The 22,879-nt window shown below is 40.9% G+C and overlaps 2 protein-coding genes across 4 annotated transcripts in view; both read right to left on the bottom strand.

Annotated features, from left to right (window-relative positions):
• Positions 1-7,147, bottom strand: part of ell (elongation factor RNA polymerase II) — a 44,521-nt gene extending 37,374 nt beyond the window's left edge. The window contains exon 1 of the mRNA XM_084067934.1: positions 7,002-7,147. Coding sequence (XP_083924060.1) covers positions 7,002-7,136 — 135 coding nt within the window. The 5' untranslated portion in view covers positions 7,137-7,147. The remainder of the gene's footprint in view (positions 1-7,001) is intronic.
• A 2,150-nt stretch (positions 7,148-9,297) lies between these two features.
• On the bottom strand, positions 9,298-22,586 carry fkbp8 (FKBP prolyl isomerase 8). Of its 3 annotated transcripts, XM_084066487.1 has the most exons (10): positions 22,489-22,586; positions 21,309-21,368; positions 21,053-21,254; positions 20,717-20,886; positions 20,451-20,539; positions 19,124-19,344; positions 17,885-18,057; positions 16,982-17,059; positions 11,581-11,721; positions 9,298-11,320 (listed from the first exon to the last, which is right to left on the bottom strand). In XM_084066487.1, the coding sequence occupies exons 1-10, from the start codon at positions 22,489-22,491 to the stop codon at positions 11,234-11,236; spliced, it is 1,224 nt and encodes a 407-aa protein (XP_083922613.1). In that variant the 5' UTR covers positions 22,492-22,586; the 3' UTR covers positions 9,298-11,233. The 3 variants fall into 3 exon arrangements, with proteins under 3 accessions (XP_083922613.1, XP_083922612.1, XP_083922614.1); XM_084066486.1 differs by having other exon boundaries at positions 21,053-21,368; XM_084066488.1 differs by lacking the exon at positions 21,309-21,368 and having other exon boundaries at positions 21,053-21,301; positions 22,476-22,575.
• Positions 22,587-22,879: the final 293 nt, after the last annotated feature.

Genomic DNA, 22,879 nt, shown 5'->3' on the forward strand with positions numbered 1-22,879 from the left:
TTCATTATAGGCGGACATGTTTTTGTTTACCCCATTTTACATTTCACAAACTTTTACTGCATTTACTATGTATAAGTAGTCCTTGAAATGTTATTTTCTTATGCATTTGAAATATGTGGGGGAAAACCGTGTAGAATTACACCACAATCAGAACAAGCCGGCAATAAGCTTGTTCTGATTGGAGAGTTAATACTATTATCACCTATTGAAGGGAAGATTATATCACCGGTAGTTTTTTTCTTTTCTGTTATTTTAACTACCATACTATCAGAACTAGGATGTTATCAAAGGCTGTATAATTTGCACACTAATGTCCACTTGCAGAGCCCCACAGCATGAGTATGTGAAAATGATGACTAGATGGGCCTTGGTAGCAGCCCTGGAGAGATAAAGGAGCCATAAAGCAAAGCAAGGCAAAAATAACAACTTAAAGCTGCACTATGTAACTTTCCTACAGCCTGGATTTGAACCCAGGTCTCTGAGCAAGTGCTGACATTTTTACCACTGACCTAATAGAGCCTGCTTGCTTGCTCTGGGGAGAAATTGAATTTTGTGTCAAAGCAGGAACAGGATTGTGTCAGAGGTCATGTCCAACCTGGACACAGGATCTAAATATCTCAATAGAAGAGCAGGGAGACCAAATACAATCAGCCCGATTGTATAAGTTATATTGTATTAACATACTCTACCATACAGATTGGACAACATATCATTTAATTCACAAAATAAATGACATAATAGCGCTTTAACCTAAAATGATACCAGCTGTAGTTGTAGGCTCTTGAATTGTACTGTGACTGTCTTTCTTATAACAATGAAACAAAGTTGCCGTGGCCACTAACTTCTAGTTACCTTTCGAAGCAGCACTTGCCAGATTGTAATGGCCCAACTTTAACATTTACAATCTGCACGTGTCACTGACAATGTAAATGAGACAGCATTGTCAGAAGAACGCTGGAACAGATGCTGAGAAGATGAGTAATTCACATTCCCAAGGTGGCTGGCATCTTTGACAGATGGACAGGGAGAGCAATACAAAAAAAACGTCCCTTGTCCTGAGCTGGGACTGGGGGATATTGTAGTAGGCTTAAGGGCAGGATTTTTGAGACTCACCAACATCTTATATAGAGTTGGTTATCTTTCTCACAATGCATAAAGTGTACTGCTGAAGCGTAGGGTAGATGAGTGTGCTTGGCCTGTGTCTCTGCCACTGAAATAACACATTCTATGTTTGAATTAGTTTTGTTTTAGGAAGCCATATTTTCCCGACGTTTCTGGACTAAAGTCGATGACGTTCAGCAACATGAGACACTGGTAAAAGAAAATCCAGTTCAGGAATGCTGCTCTGCACTCAGTGATGCCAGGTCGTCATGGGCCCAATGTGACATCTACTGCACAGGACAGAGGGAGCACCGTGACATTTGCAGTCATACTTGGTGCTGGTGGTTATGGTCATCTCTTTGCTGTGCTCCATTCAATCTGGAGAAACGGAGGAGTCAGCATTCCTTAAATAACCATGGCACCGACGCAGGCTGACCAACGTCAAGCAACAAAATCCCCACCAGTCTCCATTACTTCCCATACCATTCCCATAGGGGCCGAGAGAGGCAGGGGAGTTGACAGCAAAGCGTAACAACAAAACGGACTTCATGTAACCTGACCTCCTCTGGGCAGCCTATGGAGCAACGCCTAGTAGTCAGCTGAGAAAATGATAACTGGATTGCAATGGTACACAGGACCTTTTTTTTGTTAATTGAACCCTACTTTTCCCAAAGTGCCAGTTTAGAAGAGAGTAGAAGACTATTTCAGTTAGCAGATCGAGAGATCGACACAACGTTGAGTGTTCTGCACATGATATAAATATACAATTCCAGTGACAGACGAAAGCCTACCTGGTTAGGAAAAAGTAAGCCTACTCAAATGACAAGTCTACACAGAGCTGAGCTCATGGCTGAGCACATCATGGGCGCCACCACTACAGTGAGATACATACTGTATCAAGAATGTAAAAATCACACTCCATACTCACAATCCAATAATAACATGACCATTACATCATCCTATGATAGAACATGACATAGGGCCAGAGCTGTGTCTACTATTCAACTGTGGCGATACTAAGAACTAATCTGTCACCACTCCACCAGTATATTACAGTGTACAAGATTCAACACCACTTCAAAAACAAGGCTGCCATGTGCATGGGCAGTATATGAATATACAATTTCAAATTTAATAACAAAAATCACACCCAGTGTGAAGTGTGCGGTGTGGTCACAGTGGTCATCACAGTGATGGAAGTTGGCTTAAAGAAAGGTAATATTTCTGAAGTGTGTGGTGCTATTTATAATTATTATTCACAAAAAACATAAATGTGTTTTTTTTAAGTGCATAGTCCTATTTATAGGGCTATGCACATGTGTCATGTGTTTCACTAGCCAATCACAGTCCTGAATAGAGTCAACCAGTGTACAATGGTGGCCAATCACGGTGCAGGGTTAGGAGGGTACAATGGTGGCCAATCACAGCGCAGGGTTGGGGGGGTACAATGGGTGGGGGGGGGCTACAATGGTGGACAATCACAGTGCAGCGAATGTCGATGTCCAAACCTCACATATAGGGGCGGTTGCACCGCCCAAAAACAGCTGAAATAAATGGTATTTCAACAAAAAAGAACATTTTATTATAGAGAAATACATTCATTTCAGAGAGTTTTTCATAAACCAGACAGTACTACTGAAGCTACTATACTCAACATGAACATTGACAATAAAAGACTAATGCTATACACTCTCTCTCTCTCTCTCTCTCTCTTAAAGATATACACTTTTGGCCAGTATAACCCCACTACTGGACAATGACCAAATGTACTCATCCATCCTTACTCAGCCAAAAACATAATCATAGGCCTTTTTCCCCACGCTCCACATAACCTTGAGTCTGATGATGCTCAACTAGCCTTGCTCATTTCCTTGCTTATGTCAGAGCCAGTAAGTAAAAAAAAAAGGGAAAAAAAGAGAAAAGTAAGTGAGCCTCCGGTCTGCCAATCCCCCGGACAGGGCTCCAGTTCACTCTGTCCTTCCTCTGAGATGTGCAAACAGAGAACTGGCTGACGTTGGCAGTCGAGTCTGATACAGGGAACAGTGGGCTCACTGAGGTCTGACTACCTGAGGAGGACTACGATTACAAAATATAATTAGAAGAAAACACAATGCCAAACACACAAAGGCACCACCTTAACTTGTAAGCATTTCTGGATATATCAAACAATATCGCCTCGACCGAATCCTGTTACTAAAATTAGGTGTTCGATTCCATTGTTGGCTTGTAAGACAGAAAAGCTCATGTACCAACTATCACCGAAGCATTTCAGGCTACACACGACTGTAAATGCCTGCCTGAACAATGAAAAGGGTTTTCTAATACTCTTTAAAAATAAAAATAACTGGAAAAGTGCGCTCCTCTGAGCACAGGCCTACTCGTGTACCCAAGGCTTTCTCAGTGGTGGGGTGCAGCCATTCAGGACACGAGGAAGCTGCGGGGAGGAATTAGTTTGTACTATAGATGGTTTTACTGCTCACATTTGTGGTGCCCCTATGGGCAGAAAGCGGTTTTGGAGGTGTGCTCTGTAGAGGCCCCTGAACAGTCCAATTTGGTTTTGACTGGATGTTTTCAAAGGCAATTACAAGCAGGAAACTGTACTATGAAGTATCAAAATCGTATCTGACGGTCATTGTTACACGACTCACAAGACTATTTGTGTGATACAGTATTAGAAAAAACGTTTTTTCTTTTTAAACGCAAAAGGCCAGAAAACGCAAAAGTCAGGCAAAAATGGCCGGTACTATATGGGGAGTTGCGTCATGATTGTGTACGACCTATGGTTCAAGAGTTATAGGCAAAACGTGGAGTGGCTTGTTATAGTTTAACACCGATTGGTCCAGCGGTGCCAGAGATTAGCTGCTCAAAGACGCGCACACAGACGGACAGGACGGACGGACAGGGGAAAAACAATCTCCGCCACATTGTTAAGCCACCATGTGTTAGCAATTAAGTCCCATCTGACTTGACACTGGACCTTGCTGAATAGAACTTAGCTGTATGTGCTCCGTACATTTTTTTCCAAGCAGGGCTATGCAAGGTTGTACATTTATCAAAGTGGTAGTGTTCTATAACTCACTGCTATAGTGTTGGGAAACAGCCTATACCTCAGCTACCTAGACAGTGAACTCAGCACTCTGCCAGGCCTTGATGAATCCTTTGTCCCGGGTAAAGATAGTAGCAGAACTACAGCACCAATCACTGCATATCAACTTTGTTGCACTTCAATCTTTTCCGTGTCTCAACTTTACCCATCAATCGTATTCATGTTGCGGCCATTTTGCTCTTACGTCATACTCAGCAGGTAGGAAACTCTACCCCCTGAGGAATGATGCAAGTGTGAATACGTCCAAGACAGCATTACTAAATTCCCCACTTACTGTCTGCTTGGCGTCAACTGAGGGGCACGACCCTTGACCCCCCAACATAATGTTACTACGGTAGTTCATGCTAAGTATGATTTCGAACCCACATCATGATAAAACAATTCACCATGTCTCTATCTACCTTGAAAACACAAAATAACGGATACGCTAGACTAAGCTTGCGATGCGAGAGTGCGGTCTAGCCAACTCCTGAATCGCTGCCTTCCAAACCATCCTGTCTAGCATCAGGGTCTTGAGCTCTGCTGTGTTGTTTAGCTCCGCTGTCGCGCCGCAGTGCATCTACAAGAGGAACCTACCCTCATCTGTATATAGAAACTATGGATCGCCCGAAACACAAAAGACTGAGCTTAAGTACGTCTAATGATTTGTATTTCACACAAGAGAAAGAAATGCAGCCAAAACTTGGTCTAGAGTACAATACAGTGAGTTACACAGCTTCAGTTCTTACCAAGGCAAGTCTGTACAGGAGGTCCATCCCAAAGAAATCCAACTCTTAACCATAGACGAGACAAAAAACGTTTTTTCCCTCTGTCTCTTGCGTTTACATAAACCATAAGAAACATTAAAGTTTTTGCCTATGCTATCCCCAAGTGATCTGAGTCAAGTAGGCCTATTGTATATTTTGTTTTGTTGTTGCTTAAAATTAATAGATTCACATCAGGACAGTGGACAAATTCACATCAAAGGACACAAAACATCAACCACTGAGGCTATGTCAACTCATAAATGCATTCTTCAAAATAAGGCTGGACAATAAAGTATTAAATAACATTATTACATTATACATCATTACAGCTATAGATACAAAACTGCAGTACCAATCCATGTGGCTGTGCAAGTCTTTGTACTCCATCCAAAGAAATTGATCGATTTCTTTCAATTGATTCTAAAGCACAACACCAATTGTTAAATAAAATTAGCCCATCGTAAACAAGCTTGTAATTTGGACAAGATGTATGAGAATACTACAACTTGAATTACATTGGTTAAGACTGTATCTCAAGAGAGAAAAGGCACTTTGAGCCAGCAGCTTAGAGAAATTCACATTGTTTTGAAAATTGTCACAATAATCTAGAAAAGCTTGGCAATAACAAACAACATTTCAAAGAGTTGAGGAGGGTTGGCTGAATTTGCCATCTGGGTGTCTCAATACGTGATTGTCAATATTCTACCAAGAACTTCAAGTCAAACATTTGTCTTTCACAACAATATTATTGTCTTCTCATCAGCTGTAGTACATGGCCACTGAAGCTGGAGATAACGCCCTGTCCTCTTGGCCTGCCAAGTTCTTCTCAGTCAAATATTTATAGAACTTGAAACGTTAGATGGCCACCAGACTAGCTAGTTAGCAACACAAGGAGCTTATAGCCAGCAACAGCAGATTCATGTCAGAAATCAAACCTGGATATTCTTGCTCTTGCTTTTAAACCCAGTGATGACTAACAACTAACATGCCAAATATCATGATTATCTTGTAAGTTGTTAAATGCACTTTAGTTGCACTGTCTCTAAGCCCCAAGCTATGGTGCTTTAAGTCGCTGTGAGGGGGTTGGGAACAGGGATGATGGCCATCTTTCAACATAGTAATAGGTACTTTTCAGCATTCTTCACCAAGCTTTCATTAACTGGTTCTGGGAAAGGCTTTCCTTTAAGACAGCAGGACAAATATTATGTTTAAGTATGACTCGGGAAGATGGTTAGACTCAGAAAACATGAACAGTTATACCTAGTTTGGGCAGTTATTGGCAAACTAGCTCTAATAAGATTTTTTGACAGCTCAGCAAACTTGCTGGAAAACATCTGTACATAGTCTAACTGAAGTTAACCAACGCTAAATGTAAACTTTGTACACGCTAGTCCCTCTATCGTTAGTAATTTCAGTTAACTCATTTGGCTTAACTTCGTGGTAAACTAACTGTTGAGCTGAAAGGGACGCACCTCAACGCAATTATAAGTGCGTTAGGGGTAATTTTATTCAGTTACAACCGCCTGGCAGGGAGATTACTGCTCAACGAGCACATTATTTACACAATTCCCAGAATATTATGTCATGTCTGGGTGATCCTGGCTGTGATTTAACGATAATAACAGTCCACATATATTATGAAGCTCTGGCTCTATTAAATGTGGATGGCAAAGACTGCTGCTACCACCAAAACTAGCCAGCTGCTCAGGCTTCATTTATTACTGTTACTTGGTCGTGACGCTTGCTGAAAGGGGCTGCGCGACACAAAAAAATTACACACGAACACATTGAAAAGGTGTCGAGGCGACACACGTCGACACTCTTTTCTGTCGAAAATGCGCTATTTTATGTCGCGCGACGGAGTAAGGGTTCTAAAGGCAGCCAGCCAGTCTGGCTGGCTGGTTGGTTGGTGGGGACCTCCTCACTCTCTCTGCCTGTCACACAGCTGCCTGAACGGATCTCACACAGACAGCCCATACACACACATACACACACACGCACAGATGAAACATGTCAGTTTTTACATTCAAACAACCGTTTTATTTTACCTTGCTGCTCTGGTAGCCCTCGAACGCTTTCAGCGCGCTGTCAGTGAGTTTGACGTGAAAGACGGAGACATTGTTGCCGTTGCTCACTCTGCCACAGGACAGTCCATAGCACTGCTCCTCCTTCAACGCCGCCATCTTGCTACCATTTCCCCACCGACCACGCGCAGCGCACGCACTCTAGTCTCTCCTGTTGTAAACGCAGCAGGACTCCCGGAGCTTTTCAATGAATATTCAATTAACGGCCAATGCGTGGTGAAGTCACCAAGGATACATGCGACATTAAATGCCCCACATGTGTGTGACAAAACCACATTTAATGACACATTTTAGTATCTGTTCCACAAGCCAATATTATGATTTGTACATTTTCTTATTGATAATTATTTGTGTTCATATCATTCATATGATTCATGAATCATATATTTATGTTTTTATTTTATTTTATTTTACTGTGTATAGCCTAATTGACAGTGGTGGAAAAAGTACTCACATTTTTTACTTAAATAAAAGTATCAAACATTCGCACTGGGTGTAAAAAATGGGGTTACAAAATCGTGGGATAACAATGTAAAGTAAAAAAAAAAGTAAAAGTATCAATACTGCATAGAAATACTCTGTAAAAGTCCGGAATGAAAAATGTACTGGAGTAAAAGTACAAAAGTATTGGTATTGTATGTGTGTAATGTACTATAGAATGTCCCATTTCACAACTTTTCAAATGTATAAAAATCTTCTGAAAACAGCAGATGTGAGCTAGTAGATCGGCTATTTTCAAATGGCTGAAATGGTTTGTATGTTTTAATAATCAAGATCTACAGTAACTAAAGTTTTCAAATAATTGTAGTGGAACAAGCACAATATTGGTCTCTTAGATGTGGTGGAGTAGAAGTAAGTAAGTATTGAAATTTGGAAATACTCCAGTAAAGTTTAAATTCCTCAACATTGTACTTGAGTAAATGTGCTTAGTTACTTTACACCCAGGTCTAATGTTCATATTAATGTAGGCTAGTAGGCCTACACACTTTTTTTTTTACCGTGTATAATTACGTGCAAAGTAGACGGCTATACATATCAATATTTACATGACTCGTGAATGGCTAGACTTGGATGACACAAAATCAACTTTTCTCTCACAGAGGAAAACACATTGGGGAATCATTAGCGGTGCGTAGAGGGAAACATTAGGTCACTGGACGATACGTCAGCGAAACGTCACTGTCTGACACAAAACCCCAGAGTAATTTGGGAATGTCAACTGTAAACAAATAAAACGGAGGGGAATCTATTAAACAAATTGTCACTTGAACATGTTCCAGAGTAGATAACGAGATGTATAAGAAAGAACATTTTATGGAGTTTGTTGGTGTGTGTGTGTGTGTGTGTGTGAGAGAGAGAGAGAGAGAGAGAGAGAGAGAGAGAGAGAGAGAGAGAGAGAGAGAGAGAGAGAGAGAGAGAGAGAGAGAGACACACACACACACACACACACACACACACACACACACACACACACACACACACTTATGTCAGTAGCCTACACAAACGTGTCAGTTTTTTTCCATACCTGTAAAAAAGTCAACTAGCACACATTCATATAGAACATGCAGGAATTTAATTCATGCCCATTTTGCATTGCCATGTGGCAAGGACCAAGGGGATTAGATGACATCAGTCCAGGAGTTTAAATGTATGGCTTGTTGATCCCAAAGGGTGGAGAAGGTACCTGACAACAGTACATTGCAATGGCAATATACTATATTTAAATCAATAGAAACAAAACATCTGGTACTTGAAGATTATGGTGAAATCCAGTCTATGGGTGAAATGCAATACTGGCATATAAGTGAAGAGTGGTCACCCGAGTGTCTGGGCACCTCAATGTGAAATTGGCTATTTGTTCCCAAAACCTGAAAAAGTAAAGAATAAAAGTATGCTTTGGAAAATGGTCTGAAATAATATAAAGTACACATCATTATCAGACCTACATTTACCCTTCCACTTATTGTTTATGGCATGCCATAATGACAGGTTCTATACAGGTAGAGTGGGCACCGCACCTGAGAAAATGCTTTTAAAAATGGACTCAAAACATACCTTTTTAACAAAGCCTTTTGCTTAGCCTTTTTTTCTTAGGTCTTTTACTCTATGCCTTAATTCTTTTTCAATCTACTTTATACCATGTCTATCCGTTTTTAAACCCTGTAGCACTTTGCGATTTGCAAAAATGTATTATTAAGTCTGGACACCACAAAGTTTGCCAAGAGAGGTCTTATGTTGAGAGAGAGAGAGAGAGAATACATTTGGGTAATAACAGAATAGACAAACTTTTATTGAGATAAATACAAAATTAACAAAGGCAGGGAATGTCAGAAACTCAAGAGTAACCCACGTAATCTTCTGTATGCTAACTATTCAGTATGTCTGTGACTTTACACTCTTGTACCATTTTTATCTCTACATATCGATTCACTTTTGTCTCATAAAAAGGGTATTAAAAATAAAAAAACGAAATAAATTAGCAACAACATAAAAGACAAAACATTAGATAAATCATATAAGGTATGGAAAATCTATAAATAAACCAAAGATTGCGGTTGAAGGCTTATCCTATATTTGGTCTTAATCGATGAAAAGTGAGGTATACAAGATTGAAAGTGAAGAATGAAAACAAACTCTCCATTAAAAATTATAATCTGTGTCCTGAATGATTCTCTACCCTTATCTCTGCCAGGCCGGAAGGTCAGGAGGCATAGATAATGTTTTTGCCTGTCTAGCGCTGCATTTCATTAGCCTGGCAGGGCCAGACTAATATCCCTGCGTAGATATTAGTCTAGAATCTCTGTGTGGAACCTGCATTTCCAAGATAAAAAAAATGCCTCTGGTGATAAACCCGCCCCATATTTGCATACTGGACCCTGATTGGTGCCCCACAACATCGGGGGCAGGGAAATCCAATCATAACCCAGAGGGGCCAGAATAATCTGCCGAGGACTTTTTTTTTTTTTTTTGCACTGGCAGGCTAGCATTTCATGCACTTGTCTTCGCCTTACTGTAGTGCAACAACACTTTTGATTTATTTAGTCTTTTCATACTCGTTCAACACTAGCTCTAAGATCTGCATGTGTTTCACACACTGCTCTGCTCTCCGCTCACTCACTGTAGGTGACGTCACTGCCTCAGTTACTTGCACACACCCAACAGATGCAAATGAAGGGAACATACAGACTTTTAAAGAGCAGCGGAAATCTGGGAATGGTTAGCTGCAAATGCAAATGTGATGGAACCGCTACCAGTTCCACAATGTTGGAACCGGTTCCTCAGAAGAACCTGTTCAGGTTCCCAACAGTATGGCTTGCCCAGTACGTGTTGAAGCAACCTCCAGTCCATTTGCTCAAGGATACGTAAGGGATTGAACCGGGAACCCCTCCGGCTCCCAAACGGCCACTCTACCTACACCATACAGCCACAGACTTAAACCTAATTCTTCTGTGTGCATGAAAAGAGGGTGAGAGAATTAGGACACAGGGCAAGTGGCTTACCAGGGTGTGAGAACCTCAAAACAATACAGCATCTAGGTTACGCCAATCAATATCTCATCTCCCCTACTAAAAACTAAAATCACATTCTCTAAGAAATCAGGTCACAACTGATCTTCAATTGAACTCCATGACCTCAAGCTTTGAAAATAACTTATAGGACAATATCACAGTCGTTACTTTTTGGGTAAAATATGTCTAATGTAGAGATTAGTAAATAAATGTACAATTATTTAATTTTCATTCCAGTGCTCAAATTAGCCAATATCATACAATCACTACCAAAGACAGCAAAACAAACAATTATGCTTAATTTATACTTAGTTGCGTGCCGGTTTCACGTGCAGAAAATAGCAGATCTACAAGCTCAAATATTGAAAAGCTTGTAGATCGACTATTTTCGATCTAGTATAAATCAGCCTTTAGTGTCTGGCAATGTGAAAGAGTACTGATAGTGCTAAATAATTATATAAAACTGCCGCTACCCCAGTCCCCCCTCTTTATTATTTGTTGTTGTATATATTTCTCAAACATAGCAGAGAAACCTAGGGACAGTCAAAGTGAAGAGGCAACTGACCAATAAACATTGGTTTTCCCCTTCTAACCAGGTTCCAAAGGCACTGCCAGACATTTTAATTATTTCATTGTTTAGGCTCTCCTTTTGGAAGGACGTTGGCTGGCAATTGCTACAGGTTTGCTTCAGTTTCTGGCAGCAATCACAACAGATAATGCAACACCACCGATGGCTACGGCAGTGGCACCAAATAGCCACTTCCAGCTGAGACCCTGGGGAAATATTGAAAGAGACAAAAGGAATAGAAAACAATGCATAAGTTGGATGATCATTAATAAGTCCTGAACTTCCCTCTGTGTTTCATTCTTACACCTCACAAACCCTATGTTTACCTATTCCATTTTACACAGACAATTCAAATAACAAAGCATGATTTGATGACAGGAAAGTCCCACAGAATTTACTACAGCATCCTTACAAGGTGGGCTTACAAACATTTCTCTGCTGTTATCATTAGAAATAGTTGACTTACCCACGAGGACTTGGCCTGGTGTTTCTGTGTGCCGCTCATGGTACTGGTAGGGTTACCCAGCATCTTCTTGTACATGGCCTGCTCCGCTCCCTTCTGTTCTGAGTGCTTCTTCACCAGCTTGGATAGTTCTGCATGGATAGTCTACATGGATAAGAAACAATAAGAACGTGAGCAAGAGATGCACGCCTAAGTCCAACTTGTGGATATTTGATATGAGTTTCACAACCGCATAAACTCAAACAACAAACACCTTCAGTTAACTGTCGTCTGATGCAAATGAACTTTTCAGACAAACAACAGCCTAAAAACTGACTTGCTGTACCAAATGCCTATGGATAGAAACTCTGAATATAATAATCCATTAGCTATGAAAAAAGACGGATCTTCAGCTCTAATGAAGACTTCTAACACCCAAACAAAAGAGCTCAAAATGTTCATACATAGACAATATAAATATAAACTGAATGCCTTGTTACTAGATGCTTAAAGAAAGAAAGAAAAGAAAACATAATACAGAGTGGTTTGTGCCATTCAGTAGTCACCTGTATCCAATAACAGAGAATAACCCTAATTTATGAACAGTTTTTCTGAGCCCCCTCGTGTGGTGTACAAGAGACCCCCCTAACCTACAGTATAATACGTAACGTGCCGCTCAGACAGCCACGTCACAGCTTCCCTGTTCCCCCCTTCTATTCTATGGGGGAAAACAAGGCGGAGTGTGAAGTCCAACACGTCGGGTTCAACATGATGACCCATGACCAACCAATGGGACAAATGCGCCATGCGTTGACCCCTCTTGGCAGCCATTTCACTTGTAGTTTTCTTTCAGTGAGCTAACAGTCCAAACGCAGGGGTGTAGTGGAGGGGGGACGCAAGGCAGACGATCATAAACTAAACGAGCAGGCACGTGCGCTTGCATTTCAATTAATGTAAACATCTTTATTTAAAAAGTCAGTTGATGAATGGCCTGAATGCTTTACACATTTTACTGGTAGGAATACCCCCCCCCCCCTCCCCCATCTGAGGAGCTTTCCTTGTTATTGTGAGCAGCAATAAAGAAAATCAGTCTAATAAAGTATCCCAAATAAAGAAGCAGGTTTTATTCGTCCTAGTTTCACATATACAAATGTGGCTCCAAAAAAACAAAACACCTCTGTGCTTTGTCACAAATCCCACCCTTCTACCATATGAATTTGTCATTCATACAGTAAGTGATGTAATTCACACGATTCATAATGTCATGTAATGCAATGTTTTCATATTTGTGAAGGTGCTATCACAATATTTTCTTACTACTTAATTATGCTTTTAAATGGAATGTGCATATGTGTTCATATTGCTTTCGTAAATTCCACTGTCCTCCCGTCTAAGAAAACTGTACTTTGTCGGCACTGGCCACAGCCTCAAAAGATAACATGGGAAATGGACGCATCTGACGGATCGGCTTACGTTTCAGATGCACTGATCACAATGCATCTGACGCCATGGTCTGAACATAGCTTGAGAGCAGACCTTCCCTACTCCTTCACCTTCACGTTTCCTTAGCTCTACCCATGTGGTCATTGCCCACAATGCCATTTGATATACAAAACTAACTGATTCAATCTCCCCCACACGGGAAGAAAATTATAACATTTAAGGTGTGATTTCATGTTCTACTGTTAATGTAGTATACACCCTTAAATGCCCATGTGGACTGGCTTACATCGGTAAGACCACAAGACCTTTAAAAACGTAATATCTAGTCATGTACCTGGACAACACTTCACCAAGGTGAAGCAATACCTCCACTCGCAGATGTGTGGGAATTGATGCAATTAAACATTCACACAGAAGGGAAGATATAAACTCTACTCTATGCTCCTAAAATGTGAACTCTTCTGGATGCATTTAAATGGTAACTGTGGCCCCTTAATGAGCTATTTTATATTTTAGACTATACGTGTGAATGAATGAATTGTCTCGGTTCAGTCGTTAACTTTATATTTTATTTGTGTTCTTTATTTTGGTTTTCTTTTTTGCATATGGTGTTGCATTATCCCTGCGTGAAAATAACATTTATTAAAAATAGACAGCTACCTATGGCTATTCAGCCTAAGTCCATTTTCAGTATAAACTTCAGGGGTACATGGCATATATACCGGTACTGTGATTTCCATTACAGTATATATATATTGATATATATATCTATTACATTACGTTGGTATATAAAGTATGTAGCCCACATATACAATAGGAATCTGTGTATATGTAAAATATAAAATTGATGGCATATCAGACTTGATGGCAATGTGCAACAGGTTTTATGTCCTCTGGTTTTGTAGTGGGTATTTAAGATGGCAATCCTCTGTACAGTATGCATCAGAAGTCTGAGGAAGAGCTGTTTGCTTGTAATGTCGATGGCAACAAATACAAATGCTTTCATCGAGAGCCAGTTGGTGTGTGGATATCTCTGTTCGACTTCATATAATGTATACCCATCACCACAGACAAAAAAGCTTTGCTAGCTGTGATATGCTGCACGACTAAGATATGGGTAAATACTGTACAGGTCGGGTCTGCCATTCTGGTGAAGATTGAGGTACTGACAGCATACTGGTGAATATTCTGATACAGAACGAGCACAATCATCCTTATATGGACTAACCCGGTTTCACAGTGGATGTCTTTCCTAATACACTAACGTCCTGAAACTGATGTTTCAGGATGTTAATGTCTCTTTTAACGACAAGATGTGATGAGATAATGACAATGATGACTACTTAAGCATATATCAAGTTTTAGGAAGGAAATCTAACAACGAATTTATCACCTTAACAATAGTTTTATATTTAGTAGGACCGAATAGTCATCCAGAAGTATTGTTGTGAGTGATTCATATTTTTCCTCCAGGACAAAATCCATGCTACAAAAACACCTGACATCATTGGAGAGCCATCATCACACTGGGATATTTGATCTAGGTCCACACTACACTAGTCTGTCATCGTCTGTTTGTTTGTCCATCTGTGATCAGCAAATCTCCGGCACTGCTGGACCAATCAGCATCAAACTTTGCATGCACACTCCCAGTAGGCCAAAGGAGACAAATTGGCTTCATGGTGGCGCTATAACAGGCCACTTCACGTTTTGGCCTATAACTCTTGAGCGTGAGGAGCGCACTATTTCTACTATTCCTACAGATTTTGTCCAAAACACACACAAATCGATACACGTTATCTGTGGAGTCATGTGGTCAAGACGTATCAGTCAGACTCAGATTTTTCAAACTCCATTCTGACCGGCTACATTTGACTTCCAAAGTTTGCGGGCCCTGGGCAGATAACCTGGCAGAGATCTGTGAGCGGCGCACTTTTCTAGTTTTAACAATGAAACGGCAACGCACAATAAAACATTTTCTACATTTCCTCTAATTCAAATCTCAAATACTTTCTTCATGATAATTCACAAAATATTGTTAATTAAAAAAGTTTGATACTGTATGGAATTACAGGATGAACGTGACATTTAGCTGACCGATTATTTATTTCAGGAAATTATGTTATTATTTCAAAATGTTGTTCAGGTCTGCGAGTCACTTAACTCTTCTTAAGGCCCTGACACATTAAAAGTGTTAGTCGCCCGCAAATTCAATGGGTGTTTACAATGGGTGCAGCCACACTGGAGGCGTCATGTGTTGTGCACGTGTCAAAAGCTGTTGATGCGTCTCCTCAGAGCGCGGTTCTAATTTCGAGGCATCGATGTGTGGCACAGAGCACCAAAACACAATGACTACCCATTACCAACAGGTCCACGTTCAAGAGTGCTTTGCCAGTGGTTAAGACTGGTCAGCGAGTGAGCGTGCATCAGTGCAGGGCTCTACTGCCCTGTTCTCTCAGTTCCACATGCACATACATGCAAGACACAGAGAGAACAGACACATCAGTGATCATATACACTACTTTTTATAGTTTTATTAAACATAATAAATAGAAGTGCCAACAGGAAAATGCTCACATATTAATAGGCTATGGAGATTCAAGAGGCACATCAGTAGCATGCTATGGCAGGCAGTAGAGGATAAACTAAAAGCAAGTTACTCCAGAAGCAAATAACAAATGCCAACAATTATGCTCAGAAATATTTCAAGCCACTGTCCATTACAGAGAAGCATATGGTCTAAGCATGCCCTAAAGCAGCGAACCCCAACCTGTGGGGGACCATTCACTGGAGGCCCACTCCAGGGAGAAAGTATCATTTTATTTTATTTTATTATGTGGCCCTTCTCTCAAGCTGATCTCCCTCTGCTCAATACTATAGTTGAAAACAGACGTCAGTAGACAACCGTGGTCGGGTAGTCCTGAAAATGTATCTTTTTTTGTCCTGTGATGCGCATTAACCCATTAAGACCTGCATCTGTGTCATTTTTTGATTTGAGATAAAAGCATTATTTTACACTTTTGGCTATTAAAAAATAGCAGATATACAAGCTCATAGCGCTGCACCGAGTGCCGCGCTACGAGCTTGTAGATCTGCTATTTTTGAAAAATCGAGAACATTTGTGCAAATCTATGTTCTAAAGCGAACATTTGTAACTCAAATCTTTGCTTCTGGGGGTCCCTGGAACAACATATTTTGAGATGGGGGTCCGCGGCCAAATATATGTACATTTTGGGGGTCCTTGACATGAAAATGTTTGAGAACCACTCACTACGTTTTTTCAAAAAACTGTTTTAGAAGACATTTCGTAGAATCTGAACCTCAGGCCTTAATGGGTTAAAAGAACAGCATTCAATGATCATGATTTGAGAAGGGGGGAGAAAGAGAGCTCTAATGGTGACTATGACTGCACTAGTGTAGAATGCATCCTTGGAGAACTTGTAGACCTACAAATAAAAAACATTGTACATTGTGCTATTCAAGCCAAATCAACATAAACAATCTAATCAATTAGTAGTACACAACATGTAGTGCAAAGTCACTTTTGAGTACTGTATAAAAAGGCACATGGCGATACACTATTTGACAGATTGGTGTAGGAATGAAGTGGGGGATTTTGGGCACGAGTACCAAGCTGTTCAGGCATTCAGCTGATCCAAAAAGCCCACGCACTGAAGCTCTGTCAGATGGCCTTGTGTAGCCAAAGAACCTCCTGTATCAGCCTATGTAAGCAGCGTAGGAGCAGGAGCCAGGCATTAGACCTGGTGTGTACAGTGGGGCACCAAGAGATAAACCTATTTACAGCAGCAACGTGAAAACAGATCCACTGAAATGATGAGTCGGCATCCCACCTGACTCTCCACTGAGACTTACAGCAATATGTGGCGCCATCTGTTGGACATGGGCGAGCACTACAACACATTGCTGTTTGCTTTGCTTTGCTTACCTAAAAGAAGTGGGAGGTGGAAGAGGGCAGCTTTACCTTGTTACTTGGTTCCAACTTCAGTGCCTTCCGCAGAATCCTAATGGCTTCTGCACATTCACCTTGCAAGGCCAATACCTAAAAGAGGAGACCATAACGTTTCTTAATACAATGACCCATTACACCAGGGGTCTTCAACGTTTTCAGGCCAAGGACCCCTAGCTTAGAGAGAGAGAGATGAAGTAGGGACCCCCTCTATATTGTATAAAATTGTGTTTCAGAAACTTTTTTTTGTTTACTTGGTCCGCTCTTTTTTCCCTCTACACCAAACACCTCTTTGCCAAAAATAGCAGATCTACAAGCTCACAACGCCTCGCAGGGCGAGGCGTTGTGAGCTATTTTTGGCTTACGTTCTCCTCAAAAAAGCGATGCTAGGGTGGTTGAGGTAAAAAAAAAAAAATCATATCACACAAAGATTTGGCGGACCCCCTGTAGTAACTCCGAGGACCCCCAAGGGGTCCCGGACCCCCTGTTGAAGACCCCTGCATTACACAATTAAAGTATGAGAGAGAAGAGATAGAGATGGATGTGTGTGTGTGTGTGTGTGTGTGTGTGTGTGTGTGTGTGTGTGTGTGTGTGTGTGTGTGTGTGTGTGTGTGTGTGTGTGTGTGTGTGTGTGTGTGTGTGTGTGTGTGTGCATATATATATATATATATATATATATATATATATATATATATATATATATATATACACACACACACACACACACACACACACACACACACACACACACACACACACACACACACACACACACACACACACACACACACACACACACACACACACACCTTAACAATAGTTATATATACACACACACACACACACACACACACACACACACACACACACACACACACAGAGAGAAAGAGAGAGAGAATAAATTCACAAATGTGCTACCTTGCCCATGCGGAAAAGTGCTTTTATGTTTTCTGGCTGGTGAGCTAATGCTGATACACAAGACTTGAGTGCTGCTTCATAGTGGTCCAGCTTCAGCTGAGAGGCAGCCATGTTGTTTAAACATTTCACCTTAACGTCTATTAGCTCTGTCTCCTCCTCAGGACTGATGTCCACTGCAAAACACAGGAAACAACACACAAAAACTAGTGATCACAAGACAGCATCAACAGCATTACAGAATTTAAAAGAAAGATCACAACAACATAACATTCAGGCCCGCACACTCATAAGGGGTGGAAAAAGCGACACATTCTGTAAAACATATCCCATTTATTGACGTGGCGGCAAACTACAATTAGCCTATTTAATCTACACACACCTCAACTAGTTTTTTTCTGAGATTTCTGAGAATCATCCTGAAACACTGTTAGCTGCCCCGACGTGAAAATAATATGAAAGTGCTTATTTTGTAAATTACAACTAGATTTATTTATCAGTTTTTATGTTTGCGCTGCCATGACACTATCAGCTGTTTTTCAAAACTCTGTTATGTAGACCTTTATAAAAAACATTTTTTTATAAAGGTCTACATAACAGAACAAACAGCAATAAGTACATCCTAAACGGGGCGCTCGTGGGAGCAGGTTAAGTACCTGCCCACCAACAATGCCGAGTCTAGGGATTCAACTACACCACGGTATATCCGGCATGCCAAGTGTCTATGTATGGGAACACAATTGTGTTCGTGGGAGGGAACTTGAAGCCAGGTGGCGAGGGCGATCTTTGTGGCAGAGGTTATTCCTGTAGGAGAGGTACTCCTACAGGCTGGGGCCGTGGGGAAATATTGAACGGTAGGAGTAGGACGGAGGTGCTATGTTATCCCCGTGGGGGCTCCTCACTGACAGGTGAGCCAGTAGGGTACAACAGAAGTGGAAAGGGGTGGAAATTGGCATACTGACTAAACTGGGAGAAAAATAATTGGCTACTCTAAATTTAGGAGGGAAAAGAAACAAGTACAGGTATAACCTAACCATAGAAATCCAAAAATGTTAACCTCTGAAAATGTATTACCAGAAACAAAAACATCATGGCATATTTTGTATTCAAAAGATAAAGGCGACGAGTGTGCAGGTCTGAACGTGACCAAACATCCGGCGGTCTTACAATGGACTTCCATTTTAGTTGCTTCTCCTATTGCCCTGTGCTTGGAACACCCCTGCCCCATGCACAATGGCTCACCTTTAGAACTAGATTCCGTAATCTGCAGAGCGATGCTATAGGAGTTGACCGCAAAGGCGTAATCAGCACGCTGATAGTAGTAGTTGCCCCGTTCCCGCTTCTGGCTGGCGAGGGCGATCCTCTCTGCAGGAGTCAGGAGCTCCCAGTCTGGAGCCTCCGTGGCCTCCAGCAGCTCTACCTCCATGGACAGCTCAGCGTTGGGGGGAACCTCAGGATCAATACTGAAAATAAGCCTCAGTTCAGATTTGGAGCATTCAAATACCAAAACAGCCCTTGACTTATCATTATTCAACTAAATATTTATAATATAACGGTCACTGTCGAAAACGTACTTGTAAGGAAAAAATAATCTGCTTTCCAATAGAGTTATTTAGTCACAAGCTCTTGTTAACCCATTAAGACCTGAGGCGATTGTTAAATTTGTTTTCTAAAAAAGTTTAAAAAAAGAATTAAAACAAAAAAAATCAAATCAAAAATAGCAGATCTACAAGCTCATAGCGTGGCACTCGGTGCCGCGCTATGATCTTGTAGATCTGCTATTTTTGAATAGCCAATGCGTTCCAGGTCTTGGGTTAATACTTTTCATTGGTTCAATATTTATAAAACACACAGACATCCTTTCAATTAATTGTTTTGGTCCAAAATAGCAGATCTACAGGCTCACAATGTGTCGCATCGCAACCCGTTGTGAGCTTGTAGTCGGCTATTTTTGATGCTTTTGTGTGACACTGGGGTATGATGAAGTGTTCCTTTATGAATAAACATAAAAAGTTGAAATATGGAGATACAAGGACTTTGATCTGCCGACAGCGATGATAAGAACAAGATATTGTCACCTAAATGATTAACTATCAAGTCAACAGACCAACTGATTCTCTCAATGACATGATTCATCCTCAGTAAGTGACCGGAGAGGCAGAACACACAGTCCACCAGACTACAGTAGGTGTTGGGGATAAAGCTGGCATTCCACTTGCGCTTGAAACCCACCAGACGCTCCATTCGTGCAGTGGACAATGTTTTTGGGGCGGAAAAAAGTTCATTGAAACGCATTGACCAGACGTCCCGCTGTGGCCAGGTTTGGCGACGACAGTCATGCACACACCTCCGCGCACAATATATTGTGTGCTGCGCTTTTTTTGGTGGGTTCCCAGCATTAGTAGCTAGTAGCCTACTACCGAAAGGCATATGAGGGGTGTCCACTAGTCAAACTTAGGCGGACAGTGACATTGACTGAAATACTTGCCTGTGTCAACTACTGTGACAGATAATATTACAGACTAAAATATACCACTAAGTAACAGCTACATTGAAACAAACCGCCTACCTCCCCAAAGTGCCATATGAATATTTTGCGTCAGCCTGGATGAGGGCCTTCTCTCCCAATTCCATGAGCTGCACAGTGAGATCCAGGGCCTGAAAGAAGAAACAACTGACTGTAATGGGACATTGATATCACAACGATACAGCGTTAGTTTCTAACATCAGTCATCTGAAGTTGTAGACTCTCCTATTCATTATCTGTGCTCTCTGTAAAGATTAAAAACAAAATAAATGGTGATATCATAGACATTTAAATTCGTTTTTTTTTACCTGGATTACATCACCATCTCCCAGAGTGAAAGAGAGCTCGGGTTGCTCCTCTACAAGTGTCCCATCAGTCAGAGAAGACTTAAGATGCACCTTGACATTCTGTCCTTTCAGAGGCCGGCTGTCACGGCCTTTGCCAGCCTCCAAGACCTTCTTCTTCAGCTGGTCATTACCTGCAGACATGCAGTAACGTTACAATTCAAACAATGTTAACTAACAATTATTAAACACTTCAAATATAAAAGACATGCCACCTACTACATCGTCATATAAGAAGTCACTTTGTGGCAACAGATGATGGCTTAACATTAGCACCGTCTCTTCCTTTGACCCACATACCTAGTACTTCAAGCCACTCGCCCACTGCGGGTGAACTCTCAGAATCTTGGTCTTCTTCTGTCTTATCAAACTCGTCTGTCTTGTTCATTTCCCCACCGCCAGCATCTTCAAGAGGAGGAGGTTCGTCGTCAATATCTTCTTCATCTAGGATCTCAAAGTCCTCCCCGCTGTCCAGCAGTGAGATTGCTTCGGCCTTCTTGGTTGACATTAGAGTGTCGTGGCTATCATCACCAGCTTCGACTGCCTCCTCTTTGTCTGACATTAGAGTGTCATGGCTATCATCACCAGCTTCGACTGCCTCCTCTTTGTCCGTCATCTGAAGACAAAATGTACGTAATAAGTAGGCAGTAGTTTTGAGAGGCTGGGACTGTCCCGTCTACATATATGACTATGGTCAACATCACAGATTACTACTGTTATTATGTAATGTATATTGTGCCACTTTTTGTTATTTTTATTCAAATTTTCCCCATTGATTTAATTCTGTTTTGTGTGAGGATTCTGCGTTTGCTCCTGTGCTGTGCCTTGGTGGGTGATGGGTGGGATGGGAGGTTTGGAGATTTAAATGGGGATTGATTGAATACTTTATTAAACAGAAATGCAAACAGCACGAGTACATTCATACACTTGGTCTAAAAGGATAACCCAAAAAGGTCCTGTGGACTTGTTGCCATTGAGGTGCTATGTATTCAATTCATCAACAACATAAAGAACATAGAAAGAACAAAGAAATATAGAACATTGTGTACAGAGTAGAAAAAACTGGATTGTTATCCCCATATTATATATATAAAAAAAAGAATAAGGTTGCAACAAAATGAAATAGAAATAGGTAGTAGGTTATATTGAATCAAAGGTGCAAGTCTATTAGGTTGTTATGAAGTCAAAGGACTAATATAAAACCGTTAGCTATAAGTGTTTAAACAGCCCGATTCTAGCCTTGGATCAAGACTATCATAGATGTATTTTATCGATTTTGACATTTGCATATCTATGATCGAAAGTAAAAGTCGATCAAATACATCTGTGATAGTCTTGATCCAAGGCTAGACTCATGTACAAGTTAAAGCAGCCCAATTCATTCAGAAAGAAACACAAACAACCACTTAGCCAACTTCAGACGTTCGCTGCAACCTTTTACCAACACCATTATGTCAAATGCCTCATAAACCTATTAGACTTCAACAACACGTGTTCATTATCAACCAGGCTTACTGCGGTTTATCTAGAACTTTACTAAGAAGTTTAATTGCAGTGTCTCAACGAACAGCTAACAAAGCTAATGCTATCTAACGTTAGCCATGGGGAGTTAGCTGGCTAACAGACAGTAGCCACACTTAATTGTACTTATTTATTTTACTGGCAATTAAAGCATGAGACCAACAATATAACGTTACTAAGAGGTCGCCCCACATTGTATAACGAGTCTAAATTACCATTCAAATATCTGCTGAAGCTGCTTTGGGTCAGAAAGTGACAAGAACTCCAAGGTTCCACTCCAGCACTACCTGCTACTCTGCTTACAAACAAGCAGTGTTGCCAGGTTTAGAGAGAGACACAAGCAACTGCATGTATGAAAACAAGCCCAAAAGAAGCAATTCAGGCCACATGAGCGCTTTTAAAATAGCCGATCTACAAGCTCACAGATCGTCACAATGCGACGCGTTGTGAGCTTGTAGATCTGCTATATGCACAAACCATTTTCATGAAAATATTTGAGAACTTACTGGTTTAAATAATAAAGAAGAAAATTGGAAACAAGCCTAAATAAACAACTACACTTTAGACACAAGTCCAAAAAAACGCAACCCGCAAACTACCAATCTT

This window comes from Gymnoscopelus microlampas (genome assembly GCF_963454915.1).
Source record: "Gymnoscopelus microlampas genome assembly, chromosome: 9".
NCBI classification, from domain to species: Eukaryota; Metazoa; Chordata; class Actinopteri; order Myctophiformes; family Myctophidae; genus Gymnoscopelus; species Gymnoscopelus microlampas.